The 19,427-nt window shown below is 40.0% G+C and overlaps 1 protein-coding gene across 17 annotated transcripts in view; it reads left to right on the top strand.

The window, feature by feature from the left end:
* The window catches only part of abcc12 (ATP-binding cassette, sub-family C (CFTR/MRP), member 12), a 40,375-nt gene that overhangs the window by 20,673 nt on the left and 275 nt on the right, over nt 1-19,427 (top strand). For all 17 annotated transcript variants that reach the window (XM_040011100.1, XM_040011103.1, XM_040011107.1 and 14 more), the window contains 22 exons: nt 1,170-1,318; nt 1,589-1,696; nt 2,131-2,343; nt 2,427-2,498; nt 4,049-4,173; nt 5,974-6,046; nt 11,107-11,310; nt 11,944-12,078; nt 12,311-12,419; nt 13,040-13,090; nt 13,314-13,412; nt 13,504-13,607; nt 14,463-14,645; nt 14,761-14,987; nt 15,078-15,215; nt 15,367-15,556; nt 15,641-15,730; nt 15,837-16,026; nt 16,633-16,792; nt 16,875-16,953; nt 18,826-18,939; nt 19,184-19,348. In XM_040011100.1, coding sequence (XP_039867034.1) covers nt 1,170-1,318; nt 1,589-1,696; nt 2,131-2,343; nt 2,427-2,498; nt 4,049-4,173; nt 5,974-6,046; nt 11,107-11,310; nt 11,944-12,078; nt 12,311-12,419; nt 13,040-13,090; nt 13,314-13,412; nt 13,504-13,607; nt 14,463-14,645; nt 14,761-14,987; nt 15,078-15,215; nt 15,367-15,556; nt 15,641-15,730; nt 15,837-16,026; nt 16,633-16,792; nt 16,875-16,953; nt 18,826-18,939; nt 19,184-19,348 — 2,978 coding nt within the window. The remainder of the gene's footprint in view (nt 1-1,169; nt 1,319-1,588; nt 1,697-2,130; nt 2,344-2,426; nt 2,499-4,048; nt 4,174-5,973; nt 6,047-11,106; nt 11,311-11,943; nt 12,079-12,310; nt 12,420-13,039; nt 13,091-13,313; nt 13,413-13,503; nt 13,608-14,462; nt 14,646-14,760; nt 14,988-15,077; nt 15,216-15,366; nt 15,557-15,640; nt 15,731-15,836; nt 16,027-16,632; nt 16,793-16,874; nt 16,954-18,825; nt 18,940-19,183; nt 19,349-19,427) is intronic.

The following is a 19,427-nucleotide window of genomic DNA, read 5'->3' as shown; positions in this document are numbered from 1 at the left end:
TGGAAGAATTTGGAGGTACCACTGGCCACAAAAGAACCCCAGGCAACGATGCTTTACAGCTCGTACTATTATCTTAGGTTTGAAAGCCTCATCTTTACTTCTCTAAGCGTATCTCTTATCACCGTGGACAAATAACTCAATCTTTGTCTTGTCTGACCATAAAACCTTTTTTCCAGAGGGCATTTGGCTTGTCTATGTGCAAATTTCAGTCAAGTCTGAAGGTGTCGATTTTGAAGCAGGGGCTTCTTTCTTGGTTGGCAGCCTCTCAGTCCATGGAGCTATAACTCACTTCACTGTGAAAACTGATGTCGATGTTCTTGTACTTAGAATTGTTTGAAATGATGATCCTGGAATCTGCGTCTTGTGTAAATCAATGCTTCTCTTTCTGAGATCTTCACTGAGTTCTTTCTCTTCCCCATTGTTCTGAGTATTGGTCCGTCCAATGATTGTTGTTAATGAAATCCTTTTTATGCTGGCAAAAAAAACCTAAAAGTTGCCATTAATCATTATCACTAACGAGATAATAATAGGTTTTGGTCCAGTCAAGTGAAAACACATTGTAGAACCATCAACACCGTCATTACATCCCAAAGACAGAACTGTTTAAAGAAATAGTTAAAGCCCTAAATTACAATGACATTCATGAGTGTATGTAAACTTCTGACCGCAACTACAGATCTATAATGAGTAAGGTGACCTCATGTCTAACTAATCCATACACTTTTATGTACCTCTCACAAGTATATCTATTTGTTAGACTCCCTTCATTACAAGTTGAAGCAGTCATCTGCCTCTAAAACATGCAGTTGTTTGTGAGAACATCTTGAACTCTCACTTACTTTCAATTTACCTTGAACTTTTATGGACATTCATTGGCTTGCTGCCAAATCTGGGGCACGTGTTCTCATTTTCCTATGACAAGTAAAGTGCATGTGGGAATATGATATGCTTTAGTATCTTATGATCTTGTTAACTTTCTTATCAACACTGTGAGGTCTAGGTCTTCAGTCTGTACTCTTGCTAGTTTCTTGTTTAAAAAATGATCATAATGTAGTCATCTGAATGCCTTAATGCTCATTACTAAGGTGCTCACTAAAGAACTACAGTAAAGAAAAAAGGTAAGTCACTAAAGATAAAGTTAACTAATGAAAAACGTTTAACTCTTACAGGCTTAAGGAAAAATGAAAAGAAACAACTACAGAAGGTCAGTTATGTCCAGACTATTAATATAAGCATCGCCAACATCATACCCTCCATTGCCACTATCCTCACCTTTCTGGTTCACACTTTGTTGGGGTTACCTCTCAGCACTTCTGATGTGAGTACTACAGCAGTATACTAAAACTGTACAGGCTGAAAAACACCTTTAACTAACATGTCAACTTAAAGTAACAAGTCTGAGATTCTGCAGTTCTGAAACTCAGACTGTTTGGATATGAGTCATAAGATAATGAAATAAAGGTTTATTGCATTCCTTTAATTGCGATTGTGCTAAACCAGATTGCTGTGACCCATTTAATATCAACATGATTTTCTTGCATTCCATAATCATATATAGTGTCTTAACATAATTCTTTGTTTTTACTAGGCTTTTACCACAATTGGCATCTTCACCTGCATGAGGTTCTCCCTCATTATCCTGCCCCCGTCTGTGAAGGCCACAGCTGAGGCTGTTGTAGCACTAAAACGATTAAGGGTAAATTATTTGTTTTGTGCCCTCTGTAACTGTTAACAATTCATGTAGTGACTCTATTGTGCTTTTTGTGTCTTTTGTCATATATATTCTTACACTGATGCATGCTCATATGAACACACTTTCAAATAATGAAGTCAGCATATGTACAAGCGAGCCAAAACCTCACAATTCAGACGTTTCTAAAATCACAGTTTTATTTTTTTTGTACTGCTGGCTGCCAGTGGCAGATGCTATGCATGATAAGGTCATCTCAGGTACACATCTTTAAATATAAGATATATTGTCAACCTGCATCACAAATCTGGTTTAACGCTGCTTTGATTCCTGTCTTACTTTTACCCTTGCTTTTGTCACACCTTGTATCTGACTTTCATTCAGAAATATCAACAGAAAAACACAGATAAGCTTGTAAATGCTGTTTGTTGTTATTTCAGAAAATTTTGCTGATCCAGAATCCTGAGCCCTACCTGATGAAAAAGGTAGATAATGACTCTGCTATAGTGATGAAAAATGCTACATTTTCCTGGACCAGACCTGAAAGCCAGTCTTCCCCCCCACCCAGCACAGCCAACAGAGTGTCAGAACACAAGACAGCTGAGACTGAATCCTCATCAGCATTGAAAAACATCTCCTTCACACTGCCTAAGGTGTGATTCAATTCTGATAATGATATCTCAGGTTATCTGCATTCTATTAAAAGTAAACTAATTGTCTCTGGTATTTCCCGAAGGGCAACCTGCTCGGTGTCTGTGGGAATGTGGGGAGTGGAAAGACATCACTGATTTCCAGCATTTTGGAACAGGTTGCTTTCTCTTTTGTGTTTTTGTCCTTTTCTGTTATTTTGTATCGTTTCTTTATAGTTTTCTTTTATTTATTTTTTGTTCACTCTTTCGTTATTTGCATGCGTTGAGAAGATAGAACGAGGACTTTGAGGATTCAGTGAATGTAGACAGTGAGCGAAACAGGAGGACTGTTGGAGGAAAGTTTGTGAATCAGGAAGTGCAGGGGGTTAATAAGAAGGTGAGGGCAGCTATGAAGAGGATGAAGACTTGAAAGGCATTTATGACCAGGGCAAGGGTGATGTGCAAAAGTGTAATAACCTTTTTCTTCTTTTTGTTTTGTTAGCTTGAAGACACGTTATTAGGCAAAACTTGTGCTAATGCTACTAGGATTCAGCTAATGTCTGTTATTTAAATGTAGTCGATTAAATAAAATAAGTCCTACTACTGGAGTTCATTTGCGAGGTTTATTCTCGCATGAAGGAATTCAGTCAGTACAAGGCATGCAGGATTGAAGTGAGGAATTCTCTGGAACAGGGGAAGCAGACCCTACCTGTATAGGTTGTTACCCTGTTGCAAGACAGAAAACTAGTCACCCTACACAGATCAAACATAGTTCAACAGGATATATGTAGCAGATAAGCTAAACAAGTCTTATCAATCCAGAGACTAGAAGCAGGGCACTGTCTGAGTTGGGGAAATTCTGCATGCTTGCACTTCTACTTCATGCAGGGGTCAAGCTGTATCTTAGTATATAACAAAACAATCTTCTACATATCTTATCTGCATAACACTTGTGTAGAAGGAAGCTGTTACAGTTTGTTTGCAAACATAGTAGTAATCTCCAACTTTATCTTCAGAATTATGTAGATGACAGAGAGTGATAAAGTTTTTGAGTCATACCATAAAGCTACAGGAAAAAACTGTTGAAGGTAGGTTAGTAAGAAAGGTGACGATCAGTGAGCAGAACGATGGCTTCATGCCAGGAAAGAGCATTATAGATTTGATGTTTGCTTTGAGATTGTTGACCGAGAAGTAGAGAGAAGGTAAGAAGAAGTTGCACTGCGTCTTTGTGTGAATCTAGAAAAGGTTTATGGTAGGGTGTCACAAGACAAACTGTGGTGCTGCTGCACTTCTCTCAGTAGCAGAGAAGTATGTTAGGGTGGTGCAAGACATGTACGAGGACAACGAGACAGTTGTGAGGTGTGTGGTAGGAGTGAAAATGGGATTATATCAATGAGTGGCTCTGAGTCTCTTCTTCTTTGCAGTGGTGATGGATATGCTGATAGAAAAGGTCAGGCAGAAGTCTCTGTGAACTAGGATGTATGCAGATGATACTGTGATCTTTATTAAGAGTGTGGAGCAGGTGGAAAAGAGCCTGGAGAGGTGGAAGTACACACTGGAGAGAAAAGGGATGAAAGTCAATACATATATATGAATAGGGCATACGATCAGCCTTGGCAAGGTCTAACAAGAGACGAAGGAGGAGAAAGAAGAAGTTTTTACTATTTCTAACCGTACATAAAATGTCCAGTAAATATAGCTTTTCTGTCTCCTTGATTTTATCTTTTAGATGCACCTTCTTCGGGGCTCCATCACAGCCGATGGGACATTTGCTTACGTCTCCCAGCAGGCCTGGATTTTCCACGGAACTGTTCAAGAAAATATCCTCATGGGGGAACCTTTTGACCAAACCAAGTAATTGATAATTTAACATAAATCAGCGCTTGTCACTATTTTTGAGTAGCTAAGACTTGAATATGAAAAGAACAGGTATTATTATAAAATAAGGAGATTTCATTTGGGGCAATATGATTTTAATTACTGCACCAACCAAGACTATGAAAATGAGGGCAAGCGTTTTAGATTTGACTATATATTCCCTGTGACTTTACCTTACATGAAAAATGTTTAACTAGGAGAAAGTTCATCTTATCTTTGTGAATTTGCATCTGATAAGAATGTAATAAAGGTGGAGGTCATCTTCATTATCTGACAGGGTTACAATAGGAAGTAGGGATGCACCGATACCACTTTTTTGGAAAACGAGTACGAGTACTTGCATTTCAGTACTCGCCGATACCGATACAGAGTACTTACTCATTGACAAATGCCAGCCGTTTGACTTTCTGGTAGTAATAATGGAAATGTATTTCATATTATATATATTGCATACATTTGTATTTGTGTATTTTAGTTACAAATATATAATATTTCAGATGTAAAATAATCTTACATTTAGTACTGTAGTTTATCATTGAATACCTATAGCACACAGACTTTACCTTGGGTCAAGTATGGTGGAGATGAAGTACAGTAGGTTGGTCTTCTTGACAGCTGCCTGTAAGGTTGCTTTCATTGCCTTGACGCCGTGGTCCTCGTCTGTTTCTCTGTTTAGAAGTCTCACTAGCACAGTCACAGCTGGGATGACATCAGAGGCTAGTGCGTCGTAGCTGCTCACTTTTTTAGTTAGTTCCTCAAAGGGGGCGAGGATGGCAACAGTCGTCTCCATAAGAGCCCATTGGTGAGCGGTGAGATAGTCAGGGAGTTCGTGCTCGGACACATACACCTCCAGCACTCGCTTTTGCTCAATGAGGGACTGGAGCATGTAATACGTGCTGTTCCAGCGCGTCTGTACGTCCTGCTGCAGTCTCTTTATTGGCTGGTTGAGCTGTCCCTGAATGTCCTCGAGGCGGGAGTAGGCTAAGGCGGAATGTTTAAAATGCCCAACTAGTTTCCGTCCCACTGCAATAGCATCAGCTATGCTCCTCGGTGCTAATAAGCATGGGTAAATAAGCGTGGGTAAACTCTTTGTACTTGTTGTCGTGTTGGGGTTTTAGGTGCTTGATTAAATTACTTGTGTTAAATGCGCTACCTTTTGAGCCTCCTCTGGACAATTTCGCTGAGCACAATTTGCAGTCCACCTTTGTTTTCGCGTCTTCATTCACTTTGAAATAGTTCCACACGGCTGACATGTCTCGCCTTGCCTTCTCCCCGCTCTGAACTGCAGCCGGGGCCTGGGGGCGGGCACTTGGCGCGGGCACTTGGCGCTTGTGATTAACCCCTTACATGCCGCTCAAACATAGACAGGTCTCAGACCATGGTATCGGTCCCCGGTATCGGGGGACTTTTAACGAGTACGAGTACTTTAGAAAATGTGGTATCGAGGCCGATACCAGATACCGGTATCGGTATCGGTGCATCCCTAATAGGAAGTTCAATTTAGTGATGGTGAGAAGGGAAACTTGCTGACCTCTGTAGTGTTGACTTAACAGAAAGTGAAAGGGCCCTTTCATAACCTCTCATAAACCACCAGGCACCATATGTCTGAGCAAATTAAAGGAATTCTTTTTCAAAGAAAAGTTTTCCAGAGACCAGTGCTTATCCTGATTACATATGTTATTGGACTCATTGGATTTTTAGAATTATTTAAATGGTTCTGTTCGATACACTATATTTCTCTCAATCAGGGCACTATCTTACATTGTCACTCCACAGATATGACAGGGTTGTGGATGTCTGTAGCCTCAGAGCTGACCTGAAGATTCTGCCATTCGGTGACCAAACTGAGGTAGGTGCTCTCTCTTTAACCTCCTAGGACCTGGCGTCCACATATGTGGACATCACATTTTGGGTTATTTAGACCAAAATAGGGCAGCATGGTGGCACAGTGGTTAGCACTGTTGCCGCACAGCAAGAAGGTCCTGAGTTCAATTCCACCATCAGGCCGGGGTCTTTCTGTGTGGGGTTTGCATGTTCTCCCCGTGTTTGCGTGGGTTCCCTCCAGGTACTCCGACTTCTTCCCACCGCCCAAGCTAGACATGCAGCTTGTGGGGATAGGTTAATTGGATAATCCAAATTGCCACTAGGTGTGAATGGTTGTCTGTCTCTGTGTGTTAGCCCTGCGACAGATTGGCGACCTGTCCAGGGTAGGGATGGGTACCGGTATCGGTTCTGACATAAACTGTAGTAACCAGACCGAAAAGCAGCGCACATTTCGGTGCTTTATTTCGGTGCTTTTCTTTCCTGAGCTGTGATACACTTTAGATTCTAGCCAATCATTTTACGTTTCCGAGGATAGTAGGTGGGTCCAGGTATGTACGTTCTTTTAGAGCAGAGCAACAGATTAAAAATGCCCAAGGCAAAGCGGTCAAAAGTCTGGCTGTATTTCACAGCAAAAGATGCAAACTCAGCAGCCTGCAACAAATGCTTTAAGGTGATACTGTGCAAAGGAGCTAACACCTCGAATCTGATGAAACACCTGGCGACGCATAGCGTTTTTTTTAAAAGCCAAGAAATGCACCGTATTTAATGGCAGCAGCAGCCGTTCTTCTCTGCGTGAGTAGCTTAATGTTGCTCGTGTGTAATTTACCTTTAGTAGACTAACCACGTTATTACATTAATGCATGTAAGGTGAACTAGCAAACATCATCATAGCTACATGTGGCTGTCTTCTTGTTTGATGGCAGATACTCCCTTCACCCTGGCCAAAAAGGCTAAAATGACCAAAGAAAAAGTGGAAAACAGTTACAGTGGGGCAAAAAAGTATTTAGTCAGCCACCGATTGTGCAAGTTCCCCCACTTAAAATGATGACAGAGGTCAGTAATTTGCACCAGAGGTACACTTCAACTGTGAGAGACAGAATGTGAAAAAAAAAAAATCCATGAATCCACATGGTAGGATTTGTAAAGAATTTATTCGTAAATCAGGGTGGAAAATAAGTATTTGGTCACCTCAAACATGGAAAATCTCTGGCTCTCACAGACCTGTAACGTCTTCTGTAAGAAGCTTTTCTGTCCCCCACTCGTTACCTCTATGAATGGCACCTGTTTGAACTCATCATCTGTATAAAAGACACCTGTCCACAGCCTCAAACAGTCAGACTCCAAACTCCGCCATGGCCAAGACCAAAGAGCTTTCGAAGGACACCAGGAAAAGTATTGTAGACCTGCACCAGACTGGGAAGAGTGAATCTACAATAGGCAAGCAGCTTGGTGTGAAAAAATCAACTGTGGGAGCAATCATCAGAAAATGGAAGACATACAAGACCACTGATAATCTCCCACGATCTGGGGCAAGATCTCATCCCGTGGGGTCAAAATGATCATGAGAACGGTGAGCAAAGATCCCAGAACCACACGGGGGGACCTGGTGAATGACCTGCAGAGAGCTGGGACCAAAGTAACAAAGGTCACCATCAGTAACACACTACAACGGCAGGGAATCAAATCCCGCAGTGCCAGACGTGTTCCGCTGCTGAAGCCAGTGCATGTCCAGGCCCGTCTGAAGTTTGCCAGAGAGCACATGGATGATACAGCAGAGGATTGGGAGAATGTCATGTGGTCAGATGAAACCAAAGTAGAACTTTTTGGTATAAACTCAACTCGTCGTGTTTGGAGGACAAAGAATACTGAGTTGCATCCCAAGAACACCATACCTACTGTGAAGCATGGGGGTGGAAACATCATGCTATGGGGCTGTTTTTCTGCCAAGGGGACAGGACGACTGATCCGTGTTAAGGACAGAATGAATGGGGCCATGTATGGTGAGATTTTGAGCCAAAACCTCCTTCCATCAGTGAGAACTTTGAAGATGAAACTAGGCTGGGTCTTCCAACATGACAATGATCCAAAACACACCGCCCGGGCAACAAAGGAGTGGCTCCGTAAGAAGCATTTGAAAGTCCTGGAGTGGCCTAGCCAGTCTCCAGACCTCAACCCCATAGAAAATCTGTGGCGGGAGTTGAAAGTCTGTGTTGCTCGGCGACAGCCCCAAAACATCACTGCTCTCGAGAAGATCTGCATGGAGGAATGGGTCATAATACCAGCTACTGTGTGTGCAAACCTGGTAAAGACCTATAGTAAACGTTTGACCTCTGTTATTGCCAACAAAGGTTATGTTACAAAGTATTGAGTTGTATTTTTGTTATTGACCAAATACTTATTTTCCACCCTGATTTACGAATAAATTCTTTACAAATCCTACCATGTGAATTCATGGATTTTTTTTTTTTTCACATTCTGTCTCTCACAGTTGAAGTGTACCTCTGGTGCAAATTACTGACCTCTGTCATCATTTTAGGTGGGGGAACTTGCACAATCGGTGGCTGACTAAATACTTTTTTGCCCCACTGTAAACATGAGAGGTTTTTGGACAAAGTTTGTGTTTTTTCCATTGTTTAAGCACTGCTTCCAGCCAAGAGCAATACCATATATGCCCCATAGCTGCAGAAAAGGCTAACATTGCTATCTTTTTACAAAAAATCAGCTGAACATGAGAGGTTTTTGGACCAATTTTGTGTTCTCCATTCTTTAAGCACCGGTTTGAGCACCGTTTAAGCACCGGCACCGTTTCAAAAGTACCAGTTTGGTACTGGTATCGGATAAAACCTAAACGATACTCATCCCTAGTCCAGGGTGTACCCCGCCTTTCGCCCTATGACAGCTGGGATAGGCTCCAGCGCCCACCGCGACCCTGAAAACGGATAAGCGGAAGCGAATGGATGGATGGATAGACCAAAATACTCAATTTTGCTCTACATGGGCCTGATATCCACTTACGAGGACATTATACTGCTACTGTTCTATCAAAATTTTAAACAAATATCCTCATATGTGGCTCTTATCTTTCTTAAAAACAAAAATAAGGTAAAAAAAAAAAAAATCTGGTAATTCTTTGTTTTTACATTCATCGGGTCCCAATCAGCCCAAATATCAAAGAGAAATTAAAAATGCATGTCGTGAAAGAGTTCGGGTCTTAGGAGGTTAAACTGTCAAAGAAATTCATTGAAAGTCCTTATCTGCATAAACAAGTATCTGCTAGATAAGTAGAAAAAAAAGCCTTGTGTCATATGTCCTAGTCATTTAAACATACAATTCAACAAAGTCCAAAATAAATAATGAGCTATTTGTCGGTCTGCCCCAGGGCAGCTGTGGCTACAACTGTAGCTGCCTCCACCAGTGTGTGAATGTGTGTGTGAATGGGTGGATGACTGGGTGTGTAAAGCACTTTGGGGTCCCTAGGGGGGACTAGTAAAAGCGCTATACAAATACAGGCCATTTACCATTTGAAGTTAAACAAACTGTAACAATCATATCTCCCCTCCAGCAACTACTATGTGAAGATAAAGGAGGGTATATTGAGACTAGGGCTGCTCAATTAATCGAATTTTAATCACGATTACGATCTGGGCTTTCAACGATCATTAAAAATGACTGAGCCGATTATTAGCCCCTCCCTCATTTTTCCGCGACACGTTAAAGGCCGGTCCGTGAAAATATTGTCGGGCATAAACCGGTCCATGGCGCAAAAAAGGGTGGAGACCGCTGATTAAGAGGACCCGAGGGAAGCTCGGAAAGCTAAGCAGAAGTTATTTGGAGAGGAGAGTGACTGCCGTTGGTTGAAAAGAGAGGTAAAAAAAACTTCAGTGGTGTTGCACACTATTTTATATTATTTTATAAAGTCATTATTCAATACGTTGTTATTGTTAACCCTTTAAAGCCGGTCAGAGCTGCACGCTCTGTTTTGTGTAACTATTTTTAAATCCCTGAAGAACCTGAACCGTGTAAGCTAGCGCAATAATTTTTTTTTGCATATGAAACCAGAGGAATTGTACTTACATCTTATGACATCAGCTTGTCCTCGGTCACGGTTTCCTTCCACATATAGCTTTGCAAAAATTGCATAAAAAGCGCTTGCAGGAACAAAAACATAATATTCCAGAAACACGCTTTGCCGATCCGATCAGCTGTTCGTAACACTTCCCACAGTGAAACAGATGTCAGCGCAAACTATCGCATGTCCGCCATTTCCTGCCCGAAACCGGAAGTGACGTCATTTTCGCGGAAAATGTAGTTTTTTACTTGTAGGCCTTAAAAGCCTATACTGGTGTTTTTATAAGTCATGTTTGACTTTTCTGAATAGTTTCTGTGATGCTTAGAACTCGAATTGCACTGCTGGAAATAGTTTATTTTGATGCACATGCTGCTTTCTTTGCAAATTTGCATCATAGGATTGTTTTTTCATTTTTCCTGCAGTGTATAAAAATTGGTGTATCTCCAAAATAAAACTATGAAGACACTCAAAATAAATTTCCTGTTGTTGTAAACTATTTTTTGCAACTTTTTTGTATTTAAAGTTTTGAGGGATAAACCTCTTAAATTTCTCCAAGTAGAAATATATGTAAAAAAAACCCAAAAATGATTTTCAATTTTTTTGTAGTTTATTGCACTTTTTTGCAATTAATGTAGTTACTATGGACTTAATGCATACATATTATTAAAATATGGGCTATAACAGTTGTATAGCAACTTGAAATGCTCCCACAAATGGCACTACAACATGTAAAAAAATAATATAAGCTCTGGCGGACTTGGTTCTATAGTAGGTCGTAAGGGTTAAATAAATATCGTCAAATAATCGAGATCTCAATTTCAGTGAAAATAATCGTGATTATCATTTTTGCCATAATCGAGCAGCCCTAATTGAGACAGAATAATGCCATAGTGTTGTATGGAATAAATGCACTAGTATAATGTAATGAATTACAATATTTAAAATATAATACCATCTCTTCCATAAAGATTGAGTAAATTTCTGGATTATATTAAGTCTTACTGACATTTTGTCAGATTGGGGAGCGGGGGCTTAATCTGTCAGGGGGACAGAAGCAGAGGATCAGCCTGGCCAGAGCAGTCTACTCCAACAAGGACATCTTCCTCCTTGACGATCCTCTATCTGCTGTTGACGCTCATGTGGGGAAACATATTTTTGAAGAATGCATAAAGAAGGAACTCCAAGGAAAATCTGTCATACTGGTTACACACCAGCTCCAGGTAAGAACACGGTTTCATTCTTTAGTGCTTTCACTAAAGAATAACACTAAATGACAAGAACAACTGATGTAAGCAGTTAAAAGAAGACTTTCCTGACCATATATATTGTAATTTTACAGTCAGAGGCCATGTCTTACCATGACAGGAAGAATAGAAAAAACATCTGTTAATGTTTTATAAAAATCACTATATTCCACTTTGTTAATCTGTATAAAAACCAAAGTGAAAAATTAACCAGGTTACTTGATGGATCATAGCTTGGTCTGAGCCTCTGAAATCTGGAAATCAGATTTCATGAATATGAATATGCATATTCATGAAATTAATATGCATATTGTCTAAAATTGTGTTTTTAAATATGACATTTTGGACCAATTCAGTCAAATCTGAAAAAACCTAGAAGGCATTCTTGGCTAATAGTTTACCTACTAATCATAAGTCACTAATCTGAGGAAGAGTATTTGACTGGTGCTCTTACCCGTGAGTTCTAAGCCATTTCGTAAGTCACGCTACTGGAGATAAGAACATCTGTCAAATGACATAAATGTGTACATACATGTGATTATAGTTTTGAACAGGTCTGACGACACTGTAGATTTTGTTGCCACAGTTGTTCTCACTTATGCTTGCTAGTATTTGGAGTTCTGTGATGACATCCTGGTTCTGGATGATGGGGAGATCAGGGAGGCCGGAAACCACCAAACCTTGATGAACGCCAGCGGACGCTATGCTCAGCTCATCACCAATTACCAGATGGAACAGTCCAAAGTAAGTATACCCTAAATTAAAAGCATGCATCTTGTACCTCTTCTATTTTTATCTTTGATTCTTATTATTATGTTCCTGCAAACTACCTCACCTGTTCTTTATTGTTTTATTATGTCAAAAACAATAAACTTAATGATCAGTTGTAAAACAAGGTACAAATCATTCCATTTGTGGTTATACGTTTGTACGGGCTGTGCTGTAATGCTGTGTTCCTGATATTCTTGCTTGTCAGACTCAGAATGAGGAGGGAGCGGAAGAGGAGGATTTATCATCCCAAGATGCCCCTGAGTTGAAAGAGGTTGAGCTCAGATATCGTGCAGACAGTGGGATGGCAAACCCTGGTAAAAAAAACTAGGAAGAAAATCATTTTAATAATTTGAACTTTTTGGGTGTTTTTGAATTCATGACAGACTTTACATGTTTTAGTAGTGGTGCTTTTTTGAATACGGTGGGATTTTTGTTTTTTCACTGTCCAGAGACCAGTGTTCAGGGGGATGACGCTGACACTTTCTAAATGTTGCTGTGCCAATGCACGTGCACTGTTGACACATCAGTACTCTCTGTCCTGGTCGTTGTGTCCTTGGGCAAGACACTTTACCCTACCGCCTACCCTACCGCCTGGTGTTGGCCAGAGAGGCCGATGGCGTGATATGGCAGCCTCGCTTCCGTCAGTCTGCCCCAGGGCAGCTGTGGCTACAACTGTAGCCAGTGTGTGAATGCGGGAGTGAATGAATAGTGGCATTGTAAAGCGCTTTATAAATCCAATCCATTATTATTATTTAAAGTGACTCTTCCCTCTATGGATACAATGTATACAAGTGATCAGTTTCCAGATTTCCTTGCTGTAGGGGTCTGTGGTTCAACTCTTTGCAGTTATGTCTTAAAATATGTGGACAATGATAATTTAAGTCAATTTTTGTGATTAGTAGAATGATAAAATTACTTCTATTCTTCCTTTCAGCATTTGACATGTCAGATGAAAAGGATCATGAAACAACAGCTGAGCAAAAGCGTAAGTCTTTAAAGTTCACTTAATTCTGAGTGTCATCCCACCGTTTGTCAGCTGTTTCACTATTACATATTTAGTTGTTATGTGATCCCCTTTTTTACACCAAGCAATACTTTAGATTTTTTAAATATTTTGTATAATGGAAATGCACATGTGATGCATGTCAATGCAAATGGAAGTCACTAATCCTGTTACGACTCTATTAAAATATTTTCCCTGTTTTAAGCTCCTGTCAAGTCTGATGACCAGCTGGTCCATCAAGAGTCCTCCACAGAGGGTGCTGTCTCCTTAAGAACCTACCACCGGTACTGTCAAGCAGCTGGAGGTCTGATACAACACACACATGCATTTACATGATTTTAAGCAATAATGTACCGATATGTACTTAATAGTTGTGCTGCAACTCTTTGCTACAGGCTACATTCTCGTCTTTCTCACTGTCCTGAACATTGTCCTGATGATTGGATCCACAGCCTTCAGCAACTGGTGGCTCAGCTTCTGGCTTGGAAAGGGTAATGGGGTGAGAATCCTCTCTCTCTAGCATTCACACAAAAATAATCTCATCATGCATAAACAGCTTGGGTGAAATGACTATGAGCTCTCAGTCACTGTGTAGCCTAACACAAGTGAATCCAATAAAGATGATTACAAGCACCAGAAGGTACATTGTTTCAAGTAAGATTGCCCGTGTTAGCCAGTCTCTTTAAAATTAGAGGGTTACAATGGACTTAAGGTAAAACCTTGAATTTTTGGCTTTTTCAGGCTATCTCAGCTTTTAAGTAACCCACAAATACTTACTAGTGATGAGTTCAGGTGGTGGTCAAGTGAGGTCTGTGAGAGTTAGTGCTCTTTGGCCTTGAGCAGTTCTTATTAAGATCAGATTATTGGATGTGCTCATTATACTGCTGCAGTGTGAATCTTTTACAGGGTCCAGCATACCTGTAAAGAACAGAGTGCTAACTGAATGGTCTGGGCAGAACCAATGTGATGAAGAACATAATATTCCAGCTAGCACATTTCTTAGTGGTACACTCTCGTATTATTCCAGCCTATCAGTACACAGAATACTGGCACATCTTAGTCTACTCATTGCGCTTGTTTAGCTTGAGCCTAACCCTAACCATGCTCCAACACCATTACTGCTAAAAATTGTTCTTTAACAGTACTTTTGCATGCTGGAGTGTTATGTTCTTTATTTAGCAAATTCTGGATCTGGAAAGAAATTAGTTTCCATGCACTGCTGTATTAGAAAACTGCTCTCTAGCTGTGGCTTGTCACTCAAGATGACAGTTCAAGAAAGACCCACTGAAACGATCGACACGCCAAGTCCACTCTCTCTCCACTAACAAAAGATATTTTGTCTGTTTTATCGAAGTCATCGACTAACCCAGGTTCAGATCCAGGTGACATCTCAAAAAATCCAGACCTGCACTATTACCAAACGATTTATGGTGTGATGATGCTCATCATGGTGGTATTTGCCCTCATCAAATGCTTCTTTTATACTTACGTCACCTTGAGGGCCTCCTGCAAACTCCACAACACAATGTTCAAGAAGGTACCAAGAAATAATCCCCAGTGTTTACCATCCAACATGACCAATTGAAACACAGATTAACTGCTCAATGATTCAAAGAATGATTATTTTTGTTGTTTGTATTTTCCTCTCACAGATTTTTGGCAGTCCAATGAGTTTCTTCGACACAACTCCAACAGGCCGAATTCTAAACCGTTTCTCTAAAGATCAAGAGGAGGTGGACACTATGCTTCCTCTTGTCACAGATTCTTTCCTGCAGTATTGTCTTCTCGTCACATTCACAATTATCATCATCGCATCCGTTTTTCCATACATGCTTGTGGCTGTAGTTATCATGGGAGCTTTGTTTACCCTCATTCTGTTGTGAGTTAAGTTTTAAAAATTGTCTTAGTGCGAGAGCAGATAGTTGTTTAAGGTACAGTTTGCTCAACATTTGTTTGAATTTATCTGCAGCCTATTCCAAAGGGGTATTCGTCTTATGAAGAAGATGGAAAATATCAGCCGTTCTCCCTGTATCTCACTAACGACTTCTACACTGCAGGGCCTCAGCACCATCCATGCTTACAACACAAGAAACAGTCACATAGAAATGTAAGACACCAGAACTCTTTCACAGAAACAAATAAAAGTCTCTATTACTGGTCGTAATAGTAAATAATGTGTTCTTCTGTAAATGTCTGTAAATGATGTGGTCTTTGATCGGTGCTCTCAACTCTCATCATGTCGTTGTGTCATATTGTAGGTTCAAGTCCCTGAATGACATCAACTCCAATCACTTTTTATTGTTTCATTCTGGCACCCGGTGGCTTTCTTTCTGGCTGGACTTCATGGCTGCTATTATGACCTTGTTGGCGTCTCTGTTTGTAGTGCTTAGCAGTAATGACTTTATCGCTCCATCCTTGAAAGGCCTGGCCATAACCTATACCATACAGGTAAATAAGGAGAGCAGAGTTATACGTCTAAGTCATGTTGAAATGTGTGTTTGTGTTTTGTTAGAACTTTTGTGTGTTGTCCAGTTGACAGGCGTGCTTCAATATGTAGTAAGACTGTCAACGGAAGTGGAAGCAAGGTTCAACTCAGTGGAGCGACTGCAGGAATACATCATGGTCAGATTTCTCTCCGGAAACGATCCATCTTTCATGGTTTTGCCAAGACCAAACCCCAAATTCCCTCTGTTTGCCTCACTCAAAAAATAAACTTTTTTATTTGCAGGATTGTAAATCTGAGGCCCCCAGGCATGTTAAAGAGGCTCAGATCCCACAGGACTGGCCTAGCAGTGGGGGCGTCTCCTTCAAAGACTATAAGATGAGGTACAGAGAGAATACACCAATCGTCCTAAACGGCCTTGATTTCCACATTCAACCTGGAGAGAAGCTGGGGATCGTGGGAAGGACTGGCTCTGGTAAGGCCCCGAATTTAGGAGCTATTACGTTTTCTAAATTTTTATTTAGTGGGATTTTTGAAAAAAAATAAAAGATATGTTAATTAGAAATATTTAAATAATTAAGTTTGAAACAGTCTCTGTCATATTTCCTGTTTTGTAACTTGCTAATAGGTGACAAATCTGGACTGTAGGAAGACCAGTTTAGACCCATGGTTCTTTGAGTAAGTCGCCATGCTGTTGTAGTTTAGCACTGTAGGAGTTTGTTAGTGCGTCCACTGATAAAAGATCAAAGTGCTTACTGACCTTGGTTGAAACTGGACTCAGAAAAAAAAAAACGTTTCTGATTCAATTTAGTGATGGTCTCCTTATTCCCAGTCACTGATTAAGATGAAAGATAATTTGTTGTCTATCCATTAAAATGTATAACTTTAAACATTCATGTTTTAAATTAAATCGGTCTTTATTTGCATTTTGCACAGTTTCCTTTTTTTGGGAAACAGGGTTGTAATTATTATAGCAGTGAATTCCTAATTATTCCATAGTGCAGATTACAATTTTAATCTGCTCTTCTCAACAGCTATAGTGTAATATTCAGCTACTCTGCTCTGTGCTTTGTGTCTGTAGGGAAATCCTCTTTAGGAGTAGCTCTATTCAGACTAGTAGAGCCTGCAGCAGGAACCATAAAGATAGACGGAGTTGATATTATGTCCATTGGCCTGCAGGATTTGCGCAGCAAGTTGTCCATCATCCCTCAGGACCCTGTGCTGTTCATCGGTACAGTAAGGTAGTGAACCAGAAGTACAGAATCGCACACTGATTTTACTCCTGCATGTCAGTCACTAGATAAAGAGCTGTTTTTCCTACAGGTACAACCTAGACCCGTTTAATAACTACACTGATGAGGAGATTTGGGCAGCACTGGAGAAGACCTATATAAAGGACTCAGTATGTTATCAGTATTGTATAGTCTTATTGTTTGTTTTGCCACTTGCTTTTATCCAAGATTTTGCTTTGACAAAAACTAAAACCCACAACGCGTAAGACTGCAGTCTCTGTGACACGTCTGATATAGCCCTAAAAGAAAATGGAATAGCCCAAGAGCCAAACATATATTTTATGTTCATTTTTTTGACACATCCTATGTTCATGTTGTTCATGACATTTATTTAGTTTTACTTCTGTTCTTTGTTTCCTTTAATTAGCTATCAGTTATTAGATTTTTAGCAATTTTTCTGCCACTGGCCAGTATTGTTTACTCTCTGACGAGCTCTGCATATTTACTTCATCTTTGCATTGAAAATTTGGAATTTGGACTTTTTCCTCCAGTGCCCTACATTTAGTTCACCTTCCTCTGTGTACAATTATAGTACCATCTGTCCAGGCACACGTTTTTCTGCAGAGGAAAACAACTCTCTAGCAGTTATTAATGGCACCACTAATGCTGACTAATGTTGCGCTCATGCCGTGAACCTGGAAGTAATAAACCCTAAAGATTTTTATTACAACAAGTTTGATAAGGTTCTGGCATGTCTAAATGTTTATCACAGAATACACTCAGGAACAGTGTTGGTCAAGTTACTTGAAATAAGTAATCAGTAACTAATTACTGATTACTTCTCCAAAAAGTAATCCCGTTACTTTATTGATTACTTATTTTTAAAAGTAATTAATTACTTGGCTACTTTTTAAAAACACGATTTACAACCTGAATAGGTAATAAAGCAATAGCTCTTTCAGCTAGATATCTAATTTCTGCATAATCCATCATACAAAATGTAATCAAATGGAAAAGTAAATTTTTTAAACTTGTTTTATTAGTTTTAATCTTTTAACTTTATGCATCAAGCAAAATTTTTATTATATGTACCATTCTCTGACTGGAAGAAATTAGTTTAACATTTAAACCTATTTTCTGCACATTCCAGCACATAAAATAAAATATTTTTTTGTGTTAACACTCAGTCTTTCAAATAGATGCAAGTAAAACACAGCAGAAAATAAATAAAGTCAAAGACTAGCGGTCCTTCTGCTCTATTTTCACCTGTAAAGCAGGAGTGGGGTAGGCGGAGGTTTGCCCTGGTGCAGGTGTGCCGCACAGGTCAGTTGAAGAATCCGCGAGTTTCTCTGTGAATTTCCCATTACGTCATAGCGCACTCGGTGCTTGCTTGGAAGTTTAGGGGTTTTTTTCACTGAAAAAAAGAAGTTTTCTTCCCATGTGAGCAGCGGACACTAATGTTTTTGTCACTTTTTATGGAATCAAACTCAAAGTAAGGTCAGTACTTCCACGCTTTAAACGCTTCACACTCATACTCTCTCCTGCCCTCGATATATGATCCATTGTTGATCTGCACACAGCTGTTGTCACGAACGTCGCACTCGCTTACGTCACTGTCATGAGACATTCTCGCCAAAAAAAAAAAAAAAATCACGGGTTTAGTAACAAGGTAACGCAGCGTTTCTACGGGAAAGTAACGGTAATCTAATTACCAAGTAACGCGTTACTGCCCATCTCTGCTCAGGAATTCCTTTCTGGCAAAAATGAACTGTAGTAGTCCTTAATCCAAGACTAGCATGGGGGTTGCAAGCCAATCTCACTGGCTCTCCAGCCCGAGGCACCGTCCCAGAATCTTTATGCTGCTCCTGTCTAACTGCAGATAGTCTTTCCATACAAGAGTTCAAACTTTTGATTGCCTTGCCTTAGGCAAGGATTATACAACTTTGTAGTTTATTTTGTGGGCTTTTTTGCTGCGAATATCCTCTTTCTGTTAGCCTGAGGGGTATGAATGGCAGTACCAAAATATGATTTTGTTCCATCAGATCTCCAAGCTGGAAGAAAGGCTACAGGCACCAGTGTTGGAAAATGGAGAGAACTTCTCTGTTGGTGAGAGACAACTGATGTGTATGGCTAGGGCTCTACTCCGTAACTCCAAGGTGTGTACACACAACACCTTCTTGATGATACTAAATTTAATTTGCAAATACAGTTTATTGGCTGGGATACTGCTGCCACATTAGCTTGTGATGCCTCTACCAATATTTCCATTAATTATTTACCATTGTGTGCATTCAAAGTGTATAATAACATAAGCACTAAACATTTTTGTATTTTATGACACTTTTGCCATCCACAGTTTTCTTCTTTCTAACCACCATTACGCTGGTTATTTTTTGGCAGATTATTCTTTTAGACGAAGCCACAGCATCCATTGATTCAGAAACAGATGCTCTCATTCAAAACACCATCAAAGAGGCCTTCAAAGACTGCACCATGCTCACCATAGCGCATCGCATCAACACTGTTATGCATGCAGATCGTATTCTGGTCATGGACAATGGACAGGTACCCAAAAAAAAAGAAAAATCACAAATAAACACAAATCAAAGATGATTACACAATCTTTAACTTAAACTCACTGAGT

The sequence above is a fragment of the Simochromis diagramma genome, unplaced genomic scaffold (assembly GCF_900408965.1).
Source record: "Simochromis diagramma unplaced genomic scaffold, fSimDia1.1 OVJJ01000603.1, whole genome shotgun sequence".
In the NCBI taxonomy this organism is placed as follows: domain Eukaryota; kingdom Metazoa; phylum Chordata; class Actinopteri; order Cichliformes; family Cichlidae; genus Simochromis; species Simochromis diagramma.
Note: the sequence above shows the minus strand (reverse complement) of the source record. Positions and strands in the feature narration are given on the sequence as shown.